Raw genomic sequence first — 20,315 nt, forward strand, 5'->3', positions numbered from 1 at the left:
ACAAACTATTTTACAGTACAGGGAGTGCAGAATTATTAGGCAAGTTGTATTTTTGAGGATTAATTTTATTATTGAACAACAACCATGTTCTCAATGAACCCAAAAAACTCATTAATATCAAAGCTGAATATTTTTGGAAGTAGTTTTTAGTTTGTTTTTAGTTTTAGCTATTTTAGGGGGATATCTGTGTGTGCAGGTGACTATTACTGTGCATAATTATTAGGCAACGTAACAAAATACAAATATACCCATTTCAATTATTTATTTTTACCAGTGAAACCAATATAACATTTCAACATTCACAAATATACATTTCTGACATTCAAAAACAAAACAAAAACAAATCAGTGACCAATATAGCCACCTTTCTTTGCAAGGACACTCAAAAGCCTGCCATCCATGGATTCTGTCAGTGTTTTGATCTGTTCACCATCAACATTGCGTGCAGCAGCAACCACAGCCTCCCAGACACTGTTCAGAGAGGTGTACTGTTTTCCCTCCTTGTAAATCTCACATTTGATGATGGACCACAGGTTCTCAATGGGGTTCAGATCAGGTGAACAAGGAGGCCATGTCATTAGATTTTCTTCTTTTATACCCTTTCTTTCCAGCCACGCTGTGGAGTACTTGGACGCGTGTGATGGAGCATTGTCCTGCATGAAAATCATGTTTTTCTTGAAGGATGCAGACTTCTTCCTGTACCACTGCTTGAAGAAGGTATCTTCCAGAAACTGGCAGTAGGACTGGGAGTTGAGCTTGACTCCATCCTCAACCCGAAAAGGTCCCACAAGCTCATCTTTGATGATACCAGCCCAAACCAGTACTCCACCTCCACCTTGCTGGCGTCTTAGTCGGACTGGACCTCTCTGCCCTTTACCAATCCAGCCACGGGCCCATCCATCTGGCCCATCAAGACTCACTCTCATTTCATCAGTCCATAAAACCTTAGAAAAATCAGTCTTGAGATATTTCTTGGCCCAGTCTTGACGTTTCAGCTTGTGTGTCTTGTTCAGCGGTGGTCGTCTTTCAGCCTTTCTTACCTTGGCCATGTCTCTGAGTATTGCACACCTTGTGCTTTTGGGCACTCCAATGATGTTGCAGCTCTGAAATATGGCCAAACTGGTGGCAAATGGCATCTTGGCAGCTGCACGCTTGACTTTTCTCAGTTCATGGGCAGTTATTTTGCGCCTTGGTTTTTCCACACGCTTCTTGCGACCCTGTTGACTATTTTGAATGAAACGCTTGATTGTTCGATGATCACGCTTCAGAAGCTTTGCAATTTTAAGAGTGCTGCATCCCTCTGCAAGATATCTCACTATTTTTGACTTTTCTGAGCCTGTCAAGTCCTTCTTTTGACCCATTTTGCCAAAGGAAAGGAAGTTGCCTAATAATTATGTGCACCTGATATAGGGTGTTGATGTCATTAGACCACACCCCTTCTCATTACAGAGATGCACATCACCTAATATGCTTAATTGGTAGTAGGCTTGCGAGCCTATACAGCTTGGAGTAAGACAACATGCATAAAGAGGATGATGTGGTCAAAATACTAATTTGCCTAATAATTCTGCACTCCCTGTATACTGTCCCTTTAACCTCTTGACCTCAGTCAGTGCTGCAATTGACTTGTTAAAGGTCATGTAACGTTGGACTCTGACATAAGAGACTTCTCCCTCGGGAGACATTCCAGGGATATAGGGATGATGACAGTATTCTCAGGTGTGACTACTATTTCGGTTTTTGTTATTACCTTGGAGGAACAGACAAGAGGGGCTTTTTAGGGGAGTTTTTTGTGTGGATTTGTTTTGTGCCATGCAGCCCACCTGTATACATGTGTGATTGAAACAAATGTCCACAGCACTGTAGATTCTTGTATATCTTTATTATACCAACATAGAAAAAGCAACATTTCGGGTCTACTGACTCTACTGACTCTTATTCATGCTCATGAATAAGAGTCAGTAGAGTCAGTAGACTCGAAACATCGCTTTTTCTATGTTGGTATAATAAAGATATACAAGAATCTACAGTGCTGTGGACATTTGTTTCAATGATATGTGATTGGGGGAACAGGCAGATTCCCTGTCTTCACGAGCACTAACTGCGGAGGTTGCTGTTTTTAGTGTGTGCAAAACAGAATGAGAAGCAGTCTGCCAGGAACGAACAGCAGCATCAATAGCTTGTTCTATGGCCCGGTTACCACCTGGTAGTAGCTTCTTTCTGCCCAATTGTGCTTTCACAGAGGAAAACTTTCCTGTAGTATATCAGTCTGATCCCGCCGACATGGTCAGTCCAGCCCCAAAATACCAGGCAATTCTCCTCTGAACAAGGAACATGACATCCCCAGACGATCGTTTGGGCCTCCTTTGGGCCTCGTCAGTGAGGTGCAGCCATATCCCTCTAAGCACATTGGGCAAGGAGTCCACGTCTGGTTTCCCCCATCACCCTTAGGGAGACTATCCCCAGGGTTATATTTACATATGCAAAACAGAATGAGAAGCAGTCTGCCAGGAACGAACAGCAGCATCAATAGCTTGTTCTATGGCCCGGTTACCACTTGGTAGTAGCTTCTTTCTGCCCAATTGTGCTTTCACAGAGGAAAACTTTCCTGTAGTATATCAGTCTGATCCCGCCGACATGGTCAGTCCAGCCCCGAAATACCAGGCAATTCTCCTCTGAACAAGGAACATGACAACCCCAGACGATCGTTTCAGCCTCCTTTGGGCCTCGTCAGTGAGATGCAGCCATATCCCTCTAAGCACATTGGGCAAGGAGTCCACGTCTGGTTTCCCCCATCACCCTTAGGGAGACTATCCCCAGGGTCATATTTACATATGCAAAACAGAATGAGAAGCAGTCTGCCAGGAACGAACAGCAGCATCAATAGCTTGTTCTATGGCCCAGTTACCACCTGGTAGTAGCTTCTTTCTGCCCAATTGTGCTTTCACAGAGGAAAACTTTCCTGTAGTATATCAGTCTGATCCCGCCGACATGGTCAGTCCAGCCCCGAAATACCAGGCAATTCTCCTCTGAACAAGGAACATGACAACCCCAGACGATCGTTTCGGCCTCCTTTGGGCCTCGTCAGTGAGGTGCAGCCATATCCCTCTAAGCACATTGGGCAAGGAGTCCACATCTGGTTTCCCCCATCACCCTTAGGGAGACTATTCCCAGGGTCATATTTACATATGCAAAACAGAATGAGAAGCAGTCTGCCGGGAACGAACAGCAGCATCAATAGCTTGTTCTATGGCCCGGTTACCACCTGGTAGTAGCTTCTTTCTGCCCAATTGTGCTTTCACAGAGGAAAACTTTCCTGTAGTATATCAGTCTGATCCCGCCGACATGGTCAGTCCAGCCCCGAAATACCAGGCAATTCTCCTCTGAACAAGGAACATGACAACCCCAGACGATCGTTTCGGCCTCCTTTGGGCCTCGTTAGTGAGGCGCAGCCATATCCCTCTAAGCACATTGGGCAAGGAGTCCACGTCCGGTTTCCCCCATCACCCTTAGGGAGACTATCCCCAGGGTCATATTTACATATGCAAAACAGAATGAGAAGCAGTCTGCCAGGAACGAACAGCAGCATCAATAGCTTGTTCTATGGCCCGGTTACCACCTGGTAGTAGCTTCTTTCTGCCCAATTGTGCTTTCAAAGAGGAAAACTTTCCTGTAGTATATCAGTCTGATCCCGCCGACATGGTCAGTCCAGCCCCGAAATACCAGGCAATTCTCCTCCGAACAAGGAACATGACAACCCCAGACGATCGTTTCGGCCTCCTTTGGGCCTTGTCAGTGAGGTGCAGCCATATCCCTCTAAGCACATTGGGCAAGGAGTCCACGTCTGGTTTCCCCCATCACCCTTAGGGAGATTATCCCCAGGGTCATATTTACATATGCAAAACAGAATGAGAAGCAGTCTGCCAGGAACGAACAGCAGCATCAATAGCTTGTTCTATGGCCCGGTTACCACCTGGTAGTAGCTTCTTTCTGCCCAATTGTGCTTTCACAGAGGAAAACTTTCCTGTAGTATATCAGTCTGATCCCGCTGACATGGTCAGTCCAGCCCCGAAATACCAGGCAATTCTCCTCTGAACAAGGAACATGACAACCCCAGACAATCGTTTCGGCCTCCTTTGGGCCTCGTCAGTGAGGTGCAGCCATATCCCTCTAAGCACATTGGGCAAGGAGTCCACGTCTGGTTTCCCCCATCACCCTTAGGGAGACTATCACCAGGGTCATATTTACATATGCAAAACAGAATGAGAAGCAGTCTGCCAGGAACGAACAGCAGCATCAATAGCTTGTTCTATGGCCCGGTTACCACCTGGTAGTAGCTTCTTTCTGCCCAATTGTGCTTTCACAGAGGAAAACTTTCCTGTAGTATATCAGTCTGATCCCGCCGACATGGTCAGTCCAGCCCCGAAATACCAGGCAATTCTCCTCTGAACAAGGAACATGACAACCCCAGACGATCGTTTCGGCCTCCTTTGGGCCTCGTCAGTGAGGTGCAGCCATATCCCTCTAAGTACATTGGGCAAGGAGTCCACGTCTGGTTTCCCCCATCACCCTTAGGGAGACTATCCCCAGGGTCATATTTACATATGCAAAACAGAATGAGAAGCAGTCTGCCAGGAATGAACAGCAGCATCAATAGCTTGTTCTATGGCCCGGTTACCACCTGGTAGTAGCTTCTTTCTGCCCAATTGTGCTTTCACAGAGGAAAACTTTCCTGTAGTATATTAGTCTGATCCCGCAGACATGGTCAGTCCAGCCCCGAAATACTAGGCAATTCTCCTCTGAACAAGGAACATGACAACCCCAGACGATCGTTTCGGCCTCCTTTGGTCCTCGTCAGTGAGGTGCAGCCATATCCCTCTAAGCACATTGGGCAAGGAGTCCACGTCTGGTTTCCCCCATCACCCTTAGGGAGACTATCCCCAGGGTCATATTTACATATGCAAAACAGAATGAGAAGCAGTCTGCCAGGAACGAACAGCAGCATCAATAGCTTGTTCTATGGCCCGGTTACCACCTGGTAGTAGCTTCTTTCTGCCCAATTGTGCTTTCACAGAGGAAAACTTTCCTGTAGTATATCAGTCTGATCCCGCCGACATGGTCAGTCCAGCCCCAAAATACCAGGCAATTCTCCTCTGAACAAGGAACATGACATCCCCAGACGATCGTTTCGGCCTCCTTTGGGCCTCGTCAGTGAGGTGCAGCCATATCCCTCTAAGCACATTGGGCAAGGAGTCCACGTCTGGTTTCCCCCATCACCCTTAGGGAGACTATCCCCAGGGTTATATTTACATATGCAAAACAGAATGAGAAGCAGTCTGCCAGGAACGAACAGCAGCATCAATAGCTTGTTCTATGGCCCGGTTACCACCTGGTAGTAGCTTCTTTCTGCCCAATTGTGCTTTCACAGAGGAAAACTTTCCTGTAGTATATCAGTCTGATCCCGCCAACATGGTCAGTCCAGCCCCGAAATACCAGGCAATTCTCCTCTGAACAAGGAACATGACAACCCCAGACGATCGTTTCGGCCTCCTTTGGGCCTCGTCAGTGAGGTGCAGCCATATCCCTCTAAGCACATTGGGCAAGGAGTCCACGTCTGGTTTCCCCCATCACCCTTAGGGAGACTATCCCCAGGGTCATATTTACATATGCAAAACAGAATGAGAAGCAGTCTGCCAGGAACGAACAGCAGCATCAATAGCTTGTTCTATGGCCCGGTTACCACCTGGTAGTAGCTTCTTTCTGCCCAATTGTGCTTTCACAGAGGAAAAGTTTCCTGTAGTATATCAGTCTGATCCCGCCGACATGGTCAGTCCAGCCCCGAAATACCAGGCAATTCTCCTCTGAACAAGGAACATGACAAACCCAGACGATCGTTTCGGCCTCCTTTGGGCCTTGTCAGTGAGGTGCAGCCATATCCCTCTAAGCACATTGGGCAAGGAGTCCACGTCTGGTTTCCCCCATCACCCTTAGGGAGACTATCCCCAGGGTCATATTTACATATGCAAAACAGAATAGAAGCAGTCTGCCAGGAACGAACAGCAGCATCAATAGCTTGTTCTATGGCCCGGTTACCACCTGGTAGTAGCTTCTTTCTGCCCAATTGTGCTTTCACAGAGGAAAACTTTCCTGTAGTATATCAGTCTGATCCCGCCGACATGGTCAGTCCAGCCCCGAAATACCAGGCAATTCTCCTCTGAACAAGGAACATGACAACCCCAGACAATCGTTTCGGCCTCCTTTGGGCCTGGACTGACCATGTTGGCGGGATCAGACTGATATACTACAGGAAAGTTTTCCTCTGTGAAAGCACAATTGGGCAGAAAGAAGCTACTACCAGGTGGCAACCGGGCCATAGAACAAGCTATTGATGCTGCTGTTCGTTCCTGGCAGACTGCTTCTCATTCTGTTTTGCATATGTAAATATGACCCTGGGGATAGTCTCCCTAAGGGTGATGGGGGAAACCAGACGTGGACTCCTTGCCCAATGTGCTTAGAGGGATATGGCTGAACCTCACTGACGAGGCCCAAAGGAGGCCGAAACGATCATCTGGGGTTGTCATGTTCCTTGTTCAGAGGAGAATTGCCTGGTATTTCGGGGCTGGACTGACCATGTTGGCGGGATCAGACTGATATACTACAGGAAAGTTTTCCTCTGTGAAAGCACAATTGGGCAGAAAGAAGCTACTACCAGGTGGCAACCGGGCCATAGAACAAGCTATTGATGCTGCTGTTCGTTCCTGGCACACTGCTTCTCATTCTGTTTTGCATATGTTTTTAGTGTGTACAGGACTGTATACATGTGTGGAGAGTTCAGGCACTTGGTTTTTAAGATCCTATTATATTATCTTTATTATTTAGTTTTGGATTATTGTTCAGTTGGTTTCCTCCATATGCCTTTTGCAGGAACATTGGTTTGCATTGCCATTTTGGTGCCATTGTTGTGCATTTTTTTGGCAGATCTTTATACAAAGTGTATTCATATTAGTTATATTTTGTTGCTAGTGACATTTGTGCATTATACAATTGCATTGCAGTGGGCACACAAGCAGCATTGTTACAATACAGTAATGCTGCAATCCAGAGAGCATTTCTTAGTGTTTCCAAATCCTGCTCCAATCCTCCTGCTCTCTACAGTTGCCACAATGCATAATAAGTGCATATTTAGTTTTGCTAAGAAAGGGCTTGACAAATTTGTTCATAATTTAGGTTGCCCAGGGTTTTCAGTGGGTTTAATCGCTACAGTGATACACAGCCATGACTTAACCCTTGTTTACCCAGACTATACATGGGCAACCAAAAGATTTTATTACTGTAGTGACACATAGCAGTGACTTAAAGGGACAGTCAAGTCCAAAAAACACGTTCATGTTTCAAATAGGGCATTTAATATCACCAATTTTGCTTTGTTCTCTTGGTATTCTTAGTTGAAAGCTAAGCCTAGAAGGTTCATATGATAATTTCTAAGCCCTTGACGGCCACTTCTTATTACATGCTGTTTTATTTGCTTTTCACAACAGTGGAGAGCTAATTTGTGTAAACCATACAGATAACATTGTGATCACGCCCGTGGATTGTGGCAGACACTGCACTAATTGGCTAAAATGAAAGTCAATAGATAATAAATAAAATGTCATGTGATCAGGGGACTCTCAGAAGATGCTTAGATACAAGTTAATCACAGAGGTAAAAAGTATATTAATATAACTGTGCTGGTTATGCAAAACTGGGGAATGGGTTATAAAGGGATTATATTTTAAAACATTAAAAATTCTGGTGTTGACTGTGCCTTTAATCCTTGCTTGCCCAGAAATATGTGGGTAGCCAAGGGTTTAAATACAATCCACACAAGTATTTTAACTCCTTGATTACCCAGAACACTCCATAGTACACGCATTGGCAATCAAGGGTTTCAGACACTGCTTCAAACAACACTTACAGTGACGATTTGCGCAGCAGTGAACTGACCCTTACCTTAAAGGGACAGTCTAGTCAGAATTAAACTTTCATGATTCAGATAGGGCATGCAATTTAAAAACAACTTTGCAATTTACTGTTATCATAAATTAGCTTTGTTCTCTTGGTATTCTTAGTTGAAAGCGAACCTAGGTAGGCTAATTTCTAAGCCCTTGAAGGCCGCCTCTTATCTGAATGCATTTTACAGTTTTTCACTGCTAGAGGACATTAGTTTACGTGAGCCATATAGATAACATTGTGCTCACACCCGTGAAGTTATTTAAGAGTAAGCACTTTTATTGCCTGAAATGAAAGTCTTTCAAAAGATCTGAGATAAGGAGGCAGTCTGCAGAGGCTTAGATACAAGTTAATCACAAAAGTAAAAGCTATATTAATATGACAGTGTTGGTTATTCGAAACTGGAGAATGGATAATAAAGGTATTGTAATCCATGTTTGGGGATGTTACCGGTAATAAAATAACTTTTCTTCTTCTGGCCAGGAGCAAGCCTGAGTATTCAGTTATATTAAGTGTTACTGTTTGTAAAGAAGCATCTGAATGTGGAAAACACTGTAGTCTAAATCTTTTTCAAATGTCCACCAAGTCAAGCCCAAGTAAGCATGACATTTCAGCCTTCTTATGCAATTCCTTTTCCCAGGAGGAAGATTAAAGCTTTTTCATTTAACCTTGTTATTGTAACAGATTCTTGCTTAAAGGGACATGAAACCCAACATTTCTTCAGATAGAAAATATAATTTTAAACTAGATTCCAATTTACTTTTATTGTCTAATTTGCTTCATTCTTTAGGTATCTTTTTTGAAGAAATGCACATGGATGAGCCAATAACACAAGGTATCTATGTGCAGCCAATAATAATCCGCTACTGTGCATATTTAGATATGCCTTTCAATAAAGAATATCAAGAAAATGAAGCAAATTGGATAATAGTAGTCATTTGGAAAGTAGTTTTTAAATTGCATGCTCTTTATGAATCATGAAAGAAAAAAATCCATTTAATCAGAATTGTTTTCTAGGGTTATCTGTCATATATGTGTTTGCAAGTCTTCTCCATTTAAAGGGACATTAAAGGGATAGGAAAGTCAAAATTAAACTTTCATGATATTTTAAACAACTTTCCAATTTACTTTTATCATCAATTTTGCATTGTTCTTTTGGTATTCTTTATTGAGGGTTAAACCTAGGTAGGCTTATAGGCTGATTTCTAAGCCCTAAGCTGTTTCTTATCTCAATGCATTTTATTAGCTTTTCACAGCTAGACATTGCTATTTCATGTGTGTCATATACATAACATTGTTCTCACTACTGTGGAGTTATGCATGAGTCAGCACTAATTGGCTGAAATGCAAGTTTGTAAAAAGCTCTGTGATAAGGGGCAATCTGCAGAGGCTTAAATACAAGGTAATCACAGAGGTAAAAAGTGTACAGTATTAGTATTGTGTTAGTTATGCAAAACTGGGGAATGGGTAATAAAGGGATTCTCTATCTTTTTAAACAATTCACAATTTCAAGTAGACTGTCCCTTTAAACGTTCATTAAGCAGATAGCGCATGTAATTTTAAGACCCTTTTATATTCACTTTTATTTGCAAATTTACTTTGTTCTTTTAGTATCTTTTGTTGAAAAAGAATATGCACATATCCTACACTACTGGGAGCTAGCTGGTGATTGTTGCCTGCACACATTTGTGTCTTGTTATTGGCTCACTAGATGTGTTCAGCTAGTTCCCATTCGTACATTGCTATTCCATCAGCAAATGATTCTAAGAGAAGCAAAATTATATACTAGAAGTAAATTAAACAGTTGTTTAAAATGATATGCTCTGTCTGAACCATAAAAGAAAAAGTTTGGATTTCATGGCCCTTTAAACACCTCTTGGTGGTGTAAAATAATGTGCTTGTCTCACACTCCCTAAAAGCCAAAAAGCAAATTCTGTAACCTAGTTGTTTTTTTTTTTAATGCTGCAAACCAATAGCAGGGACCCGATCCGATATGCAGCGTCGCCCACAAAAGCCGGTGACGCCAAATTTTGCATGGGTTTGGTATCACACATATACGGCATAACATAGAAGTTACGCTCATATATTTCTGCCTTCGGCCGTAGTTTTTTGGCCCATAGACAGGTATACCAAACCCGCGCAGTTTGGTATCCAATATACAGTGTAAGGACTTACGTGGCGAAAATGGAGAAATCTTACTCCATTTTCACCTCTCCACAAAATGCAGGCGTAGCAAGCCTTACGCTGAGTATTGGAGCCCCGTAACTCCCTAAACTGCCTGCAAAATAAAACACCTAACGCATGCGCAATGTCTATCTACCTGTCAACCGCAATCCCCCGCCGCAATCCCTAATAAGGTGTTTAACCCCTAAACCGCCGCTCTCGGACCCCGCCGCCAGCTACATTAAATGTCTAATCCCCTAATGTGATCCCCCTACACCGCCGCCACCTATATTTAAATTATTACCCCCTAAGGTGAGCCACTACCCCGCTGCCACCTACATTAAAGTGATAACCCCCTAATGTGAGCCCCCTACCCCGCCGCCACCTATTTTAACTACATTACCCCCTAATGTGAGCCCCCTACCCCGCCGCCACCTATATTAAAATTATTAACCCCTAATCTAATCCCCCTACACCGCCGCCACCTATATTAAATATATTAACCACTAAACCTAAGTCTAACCCTAACACCCCCTAACGTAATTATTATTAAAATAAATCGAAATAATATTAATAATATTAACTAATTTATTCCTATTTAAATCTAAATACTTACCTATAAAATAAACCTTAAGATAGCTATAATATAATTAATAATTACATTGTAGCTATTTTAGGGTTTATATTTATTTTACAGGTAACTTGGTATTTATTTTAACTAGGTACAATAGCTATTAAATAGTTAATGACTATTTAATAGCTACCTAGTTAAAATAATTACCAAATTACCTGTAAAATAAATCCTAACCTAAGTTACAAATATACCTACACTATCAATAAATTAATTAAATAAACTACAATTATCTAAACTAAAATATAATTAAATACACTAAACTATATTACAAAAAAAACCAAACACTAAATTACAAAAAATAAAAAAAGATTACAAGAATTTTAAGCTAATTACACCTAATCTAAGCCCCTAATAAAATAACAAAGCCCCCCAAAATAAAAAAAATGTCCCTAAACTAAATTACAAAAGTAATCAGCTCTATTACCAGCCCTTAAAAGGGCATTTTGTGGGGCATTGCCCCAAAGTAATCAGCTCTTTTACCTGTAAAAAAAAGAAACCCCCCATTACAACCCACCACCCACACACCCCTACTCTAAAACCCACCCTATCCCCCCTTAAAAAAACCTAAGTCTAACCCCCAAGTGGTCCTTACCTGTCCTGAAGACCGGCGGAGAAGGTCCTGTTCCAGGTGGAGAAGTCTTCTTCCAGGCGGCGACCTCTTCTTCTTCCAAGAACCAGCCGGCGCAGAGCGGAGGAGTTGAAGACCGATGACCGCGGAGCTGAAGACCGTCCTCTCTGGAACTGAAGACCGGCAATGCAGGAACTGAAGATCGGCGACGCTGGAACTGAAGACAGCGGAGCCATGGAATGTGGAGGATCCTCTTCATACGATCGCCGCCGTACACTGAATAGGAATTCAAGGTACGCAATTAAAAATGGCGTCCCTTGAATTCCTATTGGCTGATTTGAGCCTTCAAATTCAAATCAGCCAATCGGATGAGCGCTACTTTAATTCTATTGGCTGATTTGAATAGCCAATAGAATAAGAGCTACTGTAATTCTATTGGCTGATTAGAATAGTTAATAGAATTACAGTAGCTCTTATTCTATTGGCTATTCAAATCAGCCAATAGAATTAAAGTAGCTCTCATCCAATTGGCTGATTTGAATTTGAAGGCTCAAATCAGCCAATAGGAATTCAAGGGACGCCATTTTTAATTGCGTACCTTGAATTCCTATTCAGTGTACTTTGGCGATCGTATGAAGAGGATCCTCCACACTCCATAGCTCCGCGGTCTTCAGTTCCTGCATTGCCGGTCTTCAGTTCCAGAGAGGACGGTCTTCAGCTCCGCGGTCATCAGTCTTCAACTCCTCCGCTCTGCGCCGGCTGGTTCCTGGAAGAAGAAGAGGTCGCCGCCTGGAAGAAGACTTCTCCGCCTGGAACAGGACCTTCTCCGCCGGTCTTCCTGACAGGTAAGGACCACTTGGGGGTTAGACTTAGGTTTTCTTAAGGGGGGATAGGGTGGGTTTTAGAGTATGGGTGTGTGGGTGGTGGGTTGTAATAAGGGGGGTTGTTCTTTTTTTTACAGGTAAAAGAGCTGATTACTTTGGGGCAATGCCCCACAAAAGGCCCTTTTAAGGGCTGGTATTAGAGCTGATTACTTTTGTAATTTAGTTTAGGGTAGGGACATTTTTTTATTTTGGGGGGCTTTGTTATTTTATTAGGGGCCTTAGATTAGGTGTAATTAGCTTAAAATACTTGTAATCTTTTTTTATTTTTTGTAATTTAGTGTTTTTTTTTGTAATATAGTTTAGTGTATTTAATTATATTTTAGTTTAGATAATTGTAGTTTTTTAATTAATTTATTGACAGTGTAGGTGTATTTGTAACTTAGGTTAGGATTTATTTTACAGGTAATTTGGTAATTATTTTAACTAGGTAGCTATTAAATAGTTATTAACTATTTAATAGCTATTGTACCTAGTTAAAATAAATACCAAGTTACCTTTAAAATAAATATAAACCCTAAAATAGCTACAATGTAATTATTAATTATATTGTAGCTATCTTAGGGTTTATTTTATAGGTAAGCATTTAGATTTAAAAATAGGAATAATTTAGTTAATATTATTTAGATTTATTTGAATAATAATTAAGTTAGGGGGTGTTAGGGTTAGACTTAGGTTTAGTAGTTAATAATTTTAATATAGGTGGCGGCGGTGTAGTGGGATTAGATTAGGGGTTAATAATTTTAATATAGGTGGCGGCAGTGTAGGGGGATTAGATTAGGGGTTAATAATTTTAATATAGGTGGCGGCGGTGTAGGGAGATTAGATTATGGGTTAATAATTTTAATATAGGTGGCGGCGGGGTAGGGGGCTCACATTAGGGGGTAATGTAGTTAAAATAGGTGGCAGCGGGATAGGGGGCTCACATTAGGGGGTTATCACTTTAATGTAGGTGGCGGCGGTGTAGCGGCTCACATTAGGGGGTTATCACTTTAATGTAGGTGGCGGCGAGGTAGGGGGCTCACATTAGGGGGTTATCACTTTAATGTAGGTGGCGGCGGTGTAGGGGCTCACATTAGGGGGTTATCACTTTAATGTAGGTGGCAGCGGTGTAGGGGCTCACATTAGGGGGTTATCATTTTAATGTAGGTGGCGGCGGGGTAGGGGCTCACATTAGGGGGTTATCACTTTAATGTAGGTGGCGGCGGGGTAGGGGCTCACATTAGGGGGTTATCACTTTAATGTAGGTGGCGGTGGTGTAGGGGCTCACATTAGGGGGTTATCACTTTAATGTAGGTGGCGGCGGGGTAGGGGCTCATATTAGGGGGTTATCACTTTATTGTAGGTGGCGGCGGGGTAGGGGCTCACATTAGGGGGTTATCACTTTAATGTAGGTGGCGGCGGGGTAGGGGCTCATATTAGGGGGTTATCACTTTATTGTAGGTGGCGGCGGGGTAGGGGCTCATATTAGGGGGTTATCACTTTATTGTAGGTGGCGGCGGGGTAGGGGCTCACATTAGGGGGTTATCACTTTAATGTAGGTGGCGGCGGGGTAGGGGCTCATATTAGGGGGTTATCACTTTAATGTAGGTGGCGGCGGTGTAGGGGCTCACATTAAGGGGTTATCACTTTAATGTAGGTGGCGGCGGGGTAGGGGCTCATATTTGGGGGTTATCACTTTAATGTAGGTGGCGGCGGTGTAGGGGCTCACATTAGGGGGTTATCACTTTAATGTAGGTGGCGGCGGGGTAGGGGCTTACATTAGGGTGTTATCACTTTAATGTAGGTGGCGGCGGTGTAGGGGGCTCACATTAGGGGGTTAGACATTTAATATAGCTGGCGGCGGTTTAGGGGGTTAGACATTTAATGTAGCTGGTGGCAGTGTAGGGGGATTAGATTAGGGGTCAATACAGTTAATATAGGTGGCGGCGGGGTAGGGGGCCTCAGATTAGGGGTTAATATATATATAATATAGGTGGCGGCGGTGTAGGGGGCTCAGATTAGGGGGTAATACAGTTAATATAGGTGGCGGCGGGGTCCGGGAGCGGCGGTTTAGGAGTTAATACATTTATTATTAGGAGTGAGAGGGAGGATTGCAGATAGAGGGGTATACGTGTCGGGCTATGTTTGGGAGGCGTGTTAGACAGTAACGGGAGATTTAGTATTTTAGTAAGTTTTTTTAGGCAGTTTCTAAAGTGCCGTAAGTCACTGGCGACTCCAGAAATTTGTACTTACGCAGATTTCTGGACATCGCTAGTTTGTCAGACTTACGGCACTTTAGCAACTGCCGGCGCCGTACATGTGATAGCTCGCTGTGCGAGCTGAAACTACGGGCGGCGCAGGTTTCTACGCTTGTGCCGAAACCTGCGCCGTATATCGGATCGCGCCCCAGGTTTAGACACTTTCTAGGTAACAGAATATGTGTATGGCCTCTCTTGTTAGTGCTGTGCTTTACACACATTCCCTTTAAGCTTTATGGCTTTTGTTTTTTTAAGCTCCAAAGAGTGTGAGCGGAATAGGCTCAAAGTTTTATTCTGTATGTTAATTGTTCAAATGAAAGTGTCAATTCTTTCAATGTTTTGCCTACTCTTTTAGGCTTTGGCCAAGTTTTATAATTATTTTTCAGAAGTCCCATTACATCTGGGGATCTGAATGTGGTTCTTTGGGCTGATAATGACCTTTAAGGGCCATTAAAAACAGTAGAATTGCATAATTAAAACGTGCACAATAAAAAGACAACACAGTAGCACTTTACCTAAACACATCAGTTTTTTAATGCAAAGGTTTAAGTAATATATGCAAATGGTAATTTAAACAAAGTCTCTACAATGTTTTAAACGATATTTTATTTTTAAAGGATCAGTCTAGTCCAAAATAAACTTTCATGATTCAGATAGGGCAGTTCATTTTAAACAACTTTACAATTTATTTTTATCAACAATTTTGCTTTGTTCTCTTGGTATTCTTAGATGAAAGTTAAATCTAGGAGCTTCATATGCTAATTTCTTAGACCATGAAGACGGCCTCTTATCTAAATGCATTTTGACAATTTTTCACCACTAGAGGGTGTTAGTTCATGTGTCTTATATAGATAACACTATGCTCACGCACTTGGAGTTATCTAGGAGCCAGCACTGATTGGCTAAAATGAAAGTCTGTCAAAAGAAGTGAAATAAGGGGGCAGTTTGTAGAGGCTTAGATACAAGATAATCACATAGATAAAAAGTGTATTATTATAACTGTGTTGGTTATACAAAACTGGGGAATGGTAAATAAAGGAATTATCTATCTTTTTAAACAATAACAATTCTGGTGTAGACTGTCCCTTTAAGTATGATGTTAGAATTGCCAGTCCCCTAGAATGGGCGGTCTGGATAAGTCTACCAAACGCCTATATCATTGTAATAAATTAACATGTATACACAACCACCAATGCAAGCGAATTTGCATTCCTTTTCACATGCCTCTGTCTCCAGCTCCGACTCAGGAATGACTGCGGTCACATGACCTCTAGAGCGATGACGTTGGCGATAGAAATCCAGGTTACAATGCACATGCGTTAGATTTATCAACATCAGAGCGCATGTGTAGGCTTCAAACAAGTACCCGGAAATGCAGGGAAGGGAGAAAGCAGGTTGCCCACCGTGATGGCTAATGCAAATTAGCCTCACGGTTGGTTTGGTTGAGTTTTTTTGAGCTGGATAGCAGGTGAACAGAACAAAAAGAGCAGCGCACGGTATTTAAAGAGTATATTGAATATATTAATACTATTAATTAATCTATAGAAGTTTTCTGACCTTACCATCCCTTTAAGGGAGCAGTATTTTTTTTTCTAACAAATTTCAAAGTGTTCTTTCATTTTCCAGCCCAGTGTATCATATGATAGGCATCAGCCAATCAGAGACTCATACATATATACTGTGAACTCATGCACATGCTCAGTAGTAGCTGGTGCCTATAAAAAGACTGTGTACACTTTGATAAAGGAAGTAAATAGGAATGGTCTTTCTGAATGATGAAAGTTTAATTTTGTCTTTATTGTGCTTTTTAGACAAAGAGGCCCATTTATCAAGCTCCGAATGGAGCTTGAGGGCCCGTGTTTCTGGCGAGTCATCAGACTGCTGCTCTATAAACCTGTCCACCTGCTCTGAGCAGGCGGGTAGGAATCGCCACAATTCAACCCGATTGCGTACGATCGGGTTAATTGACACCTCTCTGCTGGCGGCCCATTGGCCGTGAGTCTGCAGGGGGCGGCGTTGCACCAGCAGCTCTTGTGAGCTGCTGGTGCAATGTTGAATACAGAGAGTGTATTGCTCAATACCTTTGATACAATGGCCTCTATTTATCAAGCTGTCAACTGCAAATACGCTGGAATTCCGCAGCGTATTTGTGGCGAGCCTGATTCGCCTTAGTTATCAATCCCTACAAACTGGCAAAAGTAGAATTTTGTGACGTAACATATGATCCGCCGGACTCAGTCCGACACAGATCGATGCTTACGTCACTCCAGATGCAAGTTCGGCACAATCTGACTACTTTTGGAAGTTATCAAGATTCTATCAGGTACGCTCGCCACTTTTCTGGCCCAGCGTACCTGGTTTTCAATCCGCTGCCCTGGAGGCGGCGAATACCATAGGAATCAATGGGAGTCTGACAGCAGTGAAAGCTTATGTTCGCTGCTGCCCAATATCCCATTGATTCCTATGGTAAATGTCTACACCTAACACCCTAACATGTACACTGAGTCTAAACACCCCAAATCTGCTGCCCCCTACACCGCCGTCACCTACATTATATTTATTAACCCCTAAACCGCCGCTCCCGGAGCCCATCACCACTCTAATAAACTTATTAACCCCTAAACCGCCGCTCCCGGACCCCGCCACAACTAAATAAAGTTATTAACCCCTAAACCGCCGCTCCCGGACCCCGCCGCCACCTACATTATATTTATTAACCCCTAATCTGCCCCCCTACACCGCCGCCACCTACATTATATTTATTAACCCCTATTCTGCCCCCCCTACACCGCCACCTACATTATATTTCTCCTGTTAAGTGTAGTCAGTCCACGGGTCATCCATTACTTATGGGATTATATCTCCTCCCTAACAGGAAGTGCAAGAGGATCACCCAAGCAGAGCTGCTATATAGCTCCTCCCCTCTACGTCATACCCAGTCATTCTCTTGCACCTAACTAATAGATAGGACGTGTGAGAGGACTGTGGTTATTAAAATTAGTATTTATTTCTTCAATCAAAAGTTTGTTATTTTAAACAGCACCGGAGTGTGTTGTTTTTTCTCAGGCAGCATTAGAAGAAGAATCTACCTGAGTTTGTGTATGATCTTAGCAGTCGTAACTAAGATCCATTTGCTGTTCTCGGCCATTCTGAGGAGTGAGGTAACTTCAGAACAGGGGACAGCGGGCAGGGTTCACCTGCAAGGAGGTATGTTGCAGTATATTATTTTCTAAGGAATGGAATTGACTGAGAAAATACTGCTAATACCGATATAATGTAAGTGCAGCCTTAAATGCAGTAGTAGCGACTGGTATCAGGCTGATATGTATGTATATTTAAACTGAGGTATTTCTGGGGAATGGAATTTCACTAAGAAAATACTGTATACATTTAATTTGTATTGAGCCCCCACTGCAGTGAAAGCGACTAGCAGCAGGCTTATTAATATCATTTCATAATTTTATTTTAAAACGTTTACTGGCATGTTAATCGTTTTTCTCTGAGGTACTTGGTGATAAAACTTTTTGGGCATTACTTTTCCACATGGCTGTCGTTTATTATGAATAAATTCAGTTTACTAAGCTTCCCCACTGTTGTAATATGAGTGGGAGGGGCCTATTTTGGCGCTTTATTGCGCAGTAAAAATTCTGTCACAGTCTTCCTATTTCTTCCTCCATGATCCAGGACGTCTCTACAGAGCCCAGGGGTCTCCAAAACTAGTTTTGAGGGAGGTAATCACTCACAGCAGACCTGTGAGACTGTGCTTTTGACTGTGATAAAATGTTTATATTAATCTGTTATCCGTTTTTTGGGTACTAAGGGGTTAATCATCCATTTGCTGGTGGGTGCAATCCTTTGCTAACTTAATGCATTTACTGTGAAAATTTGGTTGCTATAACTAATTTGGTTCATTGTTATTTCAACTGTGACAGTTTCTTTGTGCTTCTTAAAGGCACAGTAACGTTTTTTATATTGCTTGTAAATTTATTTGAAAAGTATTTTCCAAGCTTGCTAGTTTCATTGCTAGTTTGTTTAAACATGTCTGACACAGAGGAATCTCTTTGTGCAATATGTTTAAAGGCCAATGTGGAGCCCAATAGAAATTTGTGTACTAATTGCATTGATGTTACTTTAAATAAAAGCCAATCTGTACATGTAAAGAAAATTTCACCAGACACCGAGGGGGAAGTTATGCCGACTAACTCCCCTCACGTGTCAGTACCTTCGTCTCCCGCTCAGGAGGTGCGTGATATTGTGGCGCCAAGTACATCAGGGCGGCCCATACAAATCACTTTGCAAGACATGGCTAATGTTATGACTGAAGTATTATCTAAATTGCCAGAATTTAGGGGTAAACGCGACCACTCTGGGGTGAGAACAGAGTGCGCTGATAATAATAGAGCCATGTCTGATACTGCGTCACAATTTGCAGAACATGAGGACGGAGAGCTTCATTCTGTGGGTGACGGATCTGATCCAAGTAAACTGGACTCAGACATTTCAAATTTTAAATTTAAGCTTGAGAACCTCCGTGTATTGCTAGGGGAGGTATTAGCGGCTCTGAATGATTGTAACACGGTTGCAATTCCAGAGAAAATATGTAGGCTGGATAAATATTTTGCGGTACCGACGTGTACTGACGTTTTTCCTATACCTAAAAGGCTTACAGAAATTGTTAACAAGGAGTGGGATAGACCCGGTGTGCCTTTTTCTCCCCCTCCTATATTTAGAAAAATGTTTCCAATAGACGCCACCACACGGGACTTATGGCAGACGGTCCCTAAGGTGGAGGGAGCAGTTTCTACTCTGGCTAAGCGCACCACTATCCCGGTGGAGGATAGCTGTGCTTTTTCAGATCCAATGGATAAAAAGTTAGAGGGTTACCTTAAGAAAATGTTTGTTCAACAAGGTTTTATATTACAACCCCTTGCATGCATTGCGCCTGTCACGGCTGCGGCGGCATTCTGGTTTGAGTCTCTGGAAGAGACCATTAGCTCAGCTACATTGGATGAGATTACAGACAAGCTTAGAGTCCTTAAGCTAGCTAATTCATTTATTTCCGATGCCGTAGTACACTTAACTAAACTTACGGCTAAGAATTCTGGATTCGCCATTCAAGCGCGCAGAGCGCTGTGGCTTAAATCCTGGTCAGCTGATGTTACTTCTAAATCTAAATTGCTTAACATTCCTTTCAAAGGGCAGACATTATTCGGGCCCGGTTTGAAGGAAATTATCGCTGACATTACTGGAGGTAAGGGCCATGCCCTGCCTCAAGACAGAGCCAAACCAAGGGCTAGACAGTCTAATTTTCGTGCCTTTCGTAACTTCAAGGCAGGAGCAGCATCAACTTCCTCCGCTCCAAAACAGGAAGGAACTGTTGCTCGCTACAGACAGGGCTGGAAACCTAACCAGTCCTGGAACAAGGGCAAGCAGGCCAGAAAGCCTGCTGCTGCCCCTAAGACAGCATGAAGTGAGGGCCCCCGATCCGGAAACGGATCTAGTGGGGGGCAGACTTTCTCTCTTCGCCCAGGCTTGGGCAAGAGATGTCTAGCATCCCTGGGCGTTAGAGATCATATCTCAGGGATATCTTCTGGACTTCAAAGCTTCTCCCCCAAAAGGGAGATTTCACCTTTCAAGGTTGTCAGCAAACCAGATAAAGAAAGAAGCGTTTCTACGCTGTGTACAAGACCTTTTACTAATGGGAGTGATCCACCCAGTTCCGCGGTCGGAACACGGACAAGGGTTTTACTCAAATCTGTTTGTGGTTCCCAAAAAAGAGGAAACCTTCAGACCAATCTTGGACTTAAAAATCCTAAACAAATTCCTAAAAGTTCCAT

The 20,315-nt window shown here is 42.8% G+C and overlaps 1 protein-coding gene across 4 annotated transcripts in view; it reads left to right on the top strand.

Annotated features, from left to right (window-relative positions):
- HDAC5 (histone deacetylase 5) overlaps positions 1–20,315 on the top strand; it is a 421,662-nt gene that overhangs the window by 196,915 nt on the left and 204,432 nt on the right. For 2 of the 4 annotated variants that reach the window (XM_053700081.1, XM_053700076.1), the window contains exon 3: positions 8,783–8,827. The exons of the other annotated variants lie outside the window; for them this stretch is intronic. In XM_053700081.1, coding sequence (XP_053556056.1) covers positions 8,783–8,827 — 45 coding nt within the window. The remainder of the gene's footprint in view (positions 1–8,782; positions 8,828–20,315) is intronic. 4 annotated transcript variants of the gene reach the window in all.

Source organism: Bombina bombina, chromosome 1 (genome assembly GCF_027579735.1).
Source record: "Bombina bombina isolate aBomBom1 chromosome 1, aBomBom1.pri, whole genome shotgun sequence".
NCBI classification, from domain to species: domain Eukaryota; kingdom Metazoa; phylum Chordata; class Amphibia; order Anura; family Bombinatoridae; genus Bombina; species Bombina bombina.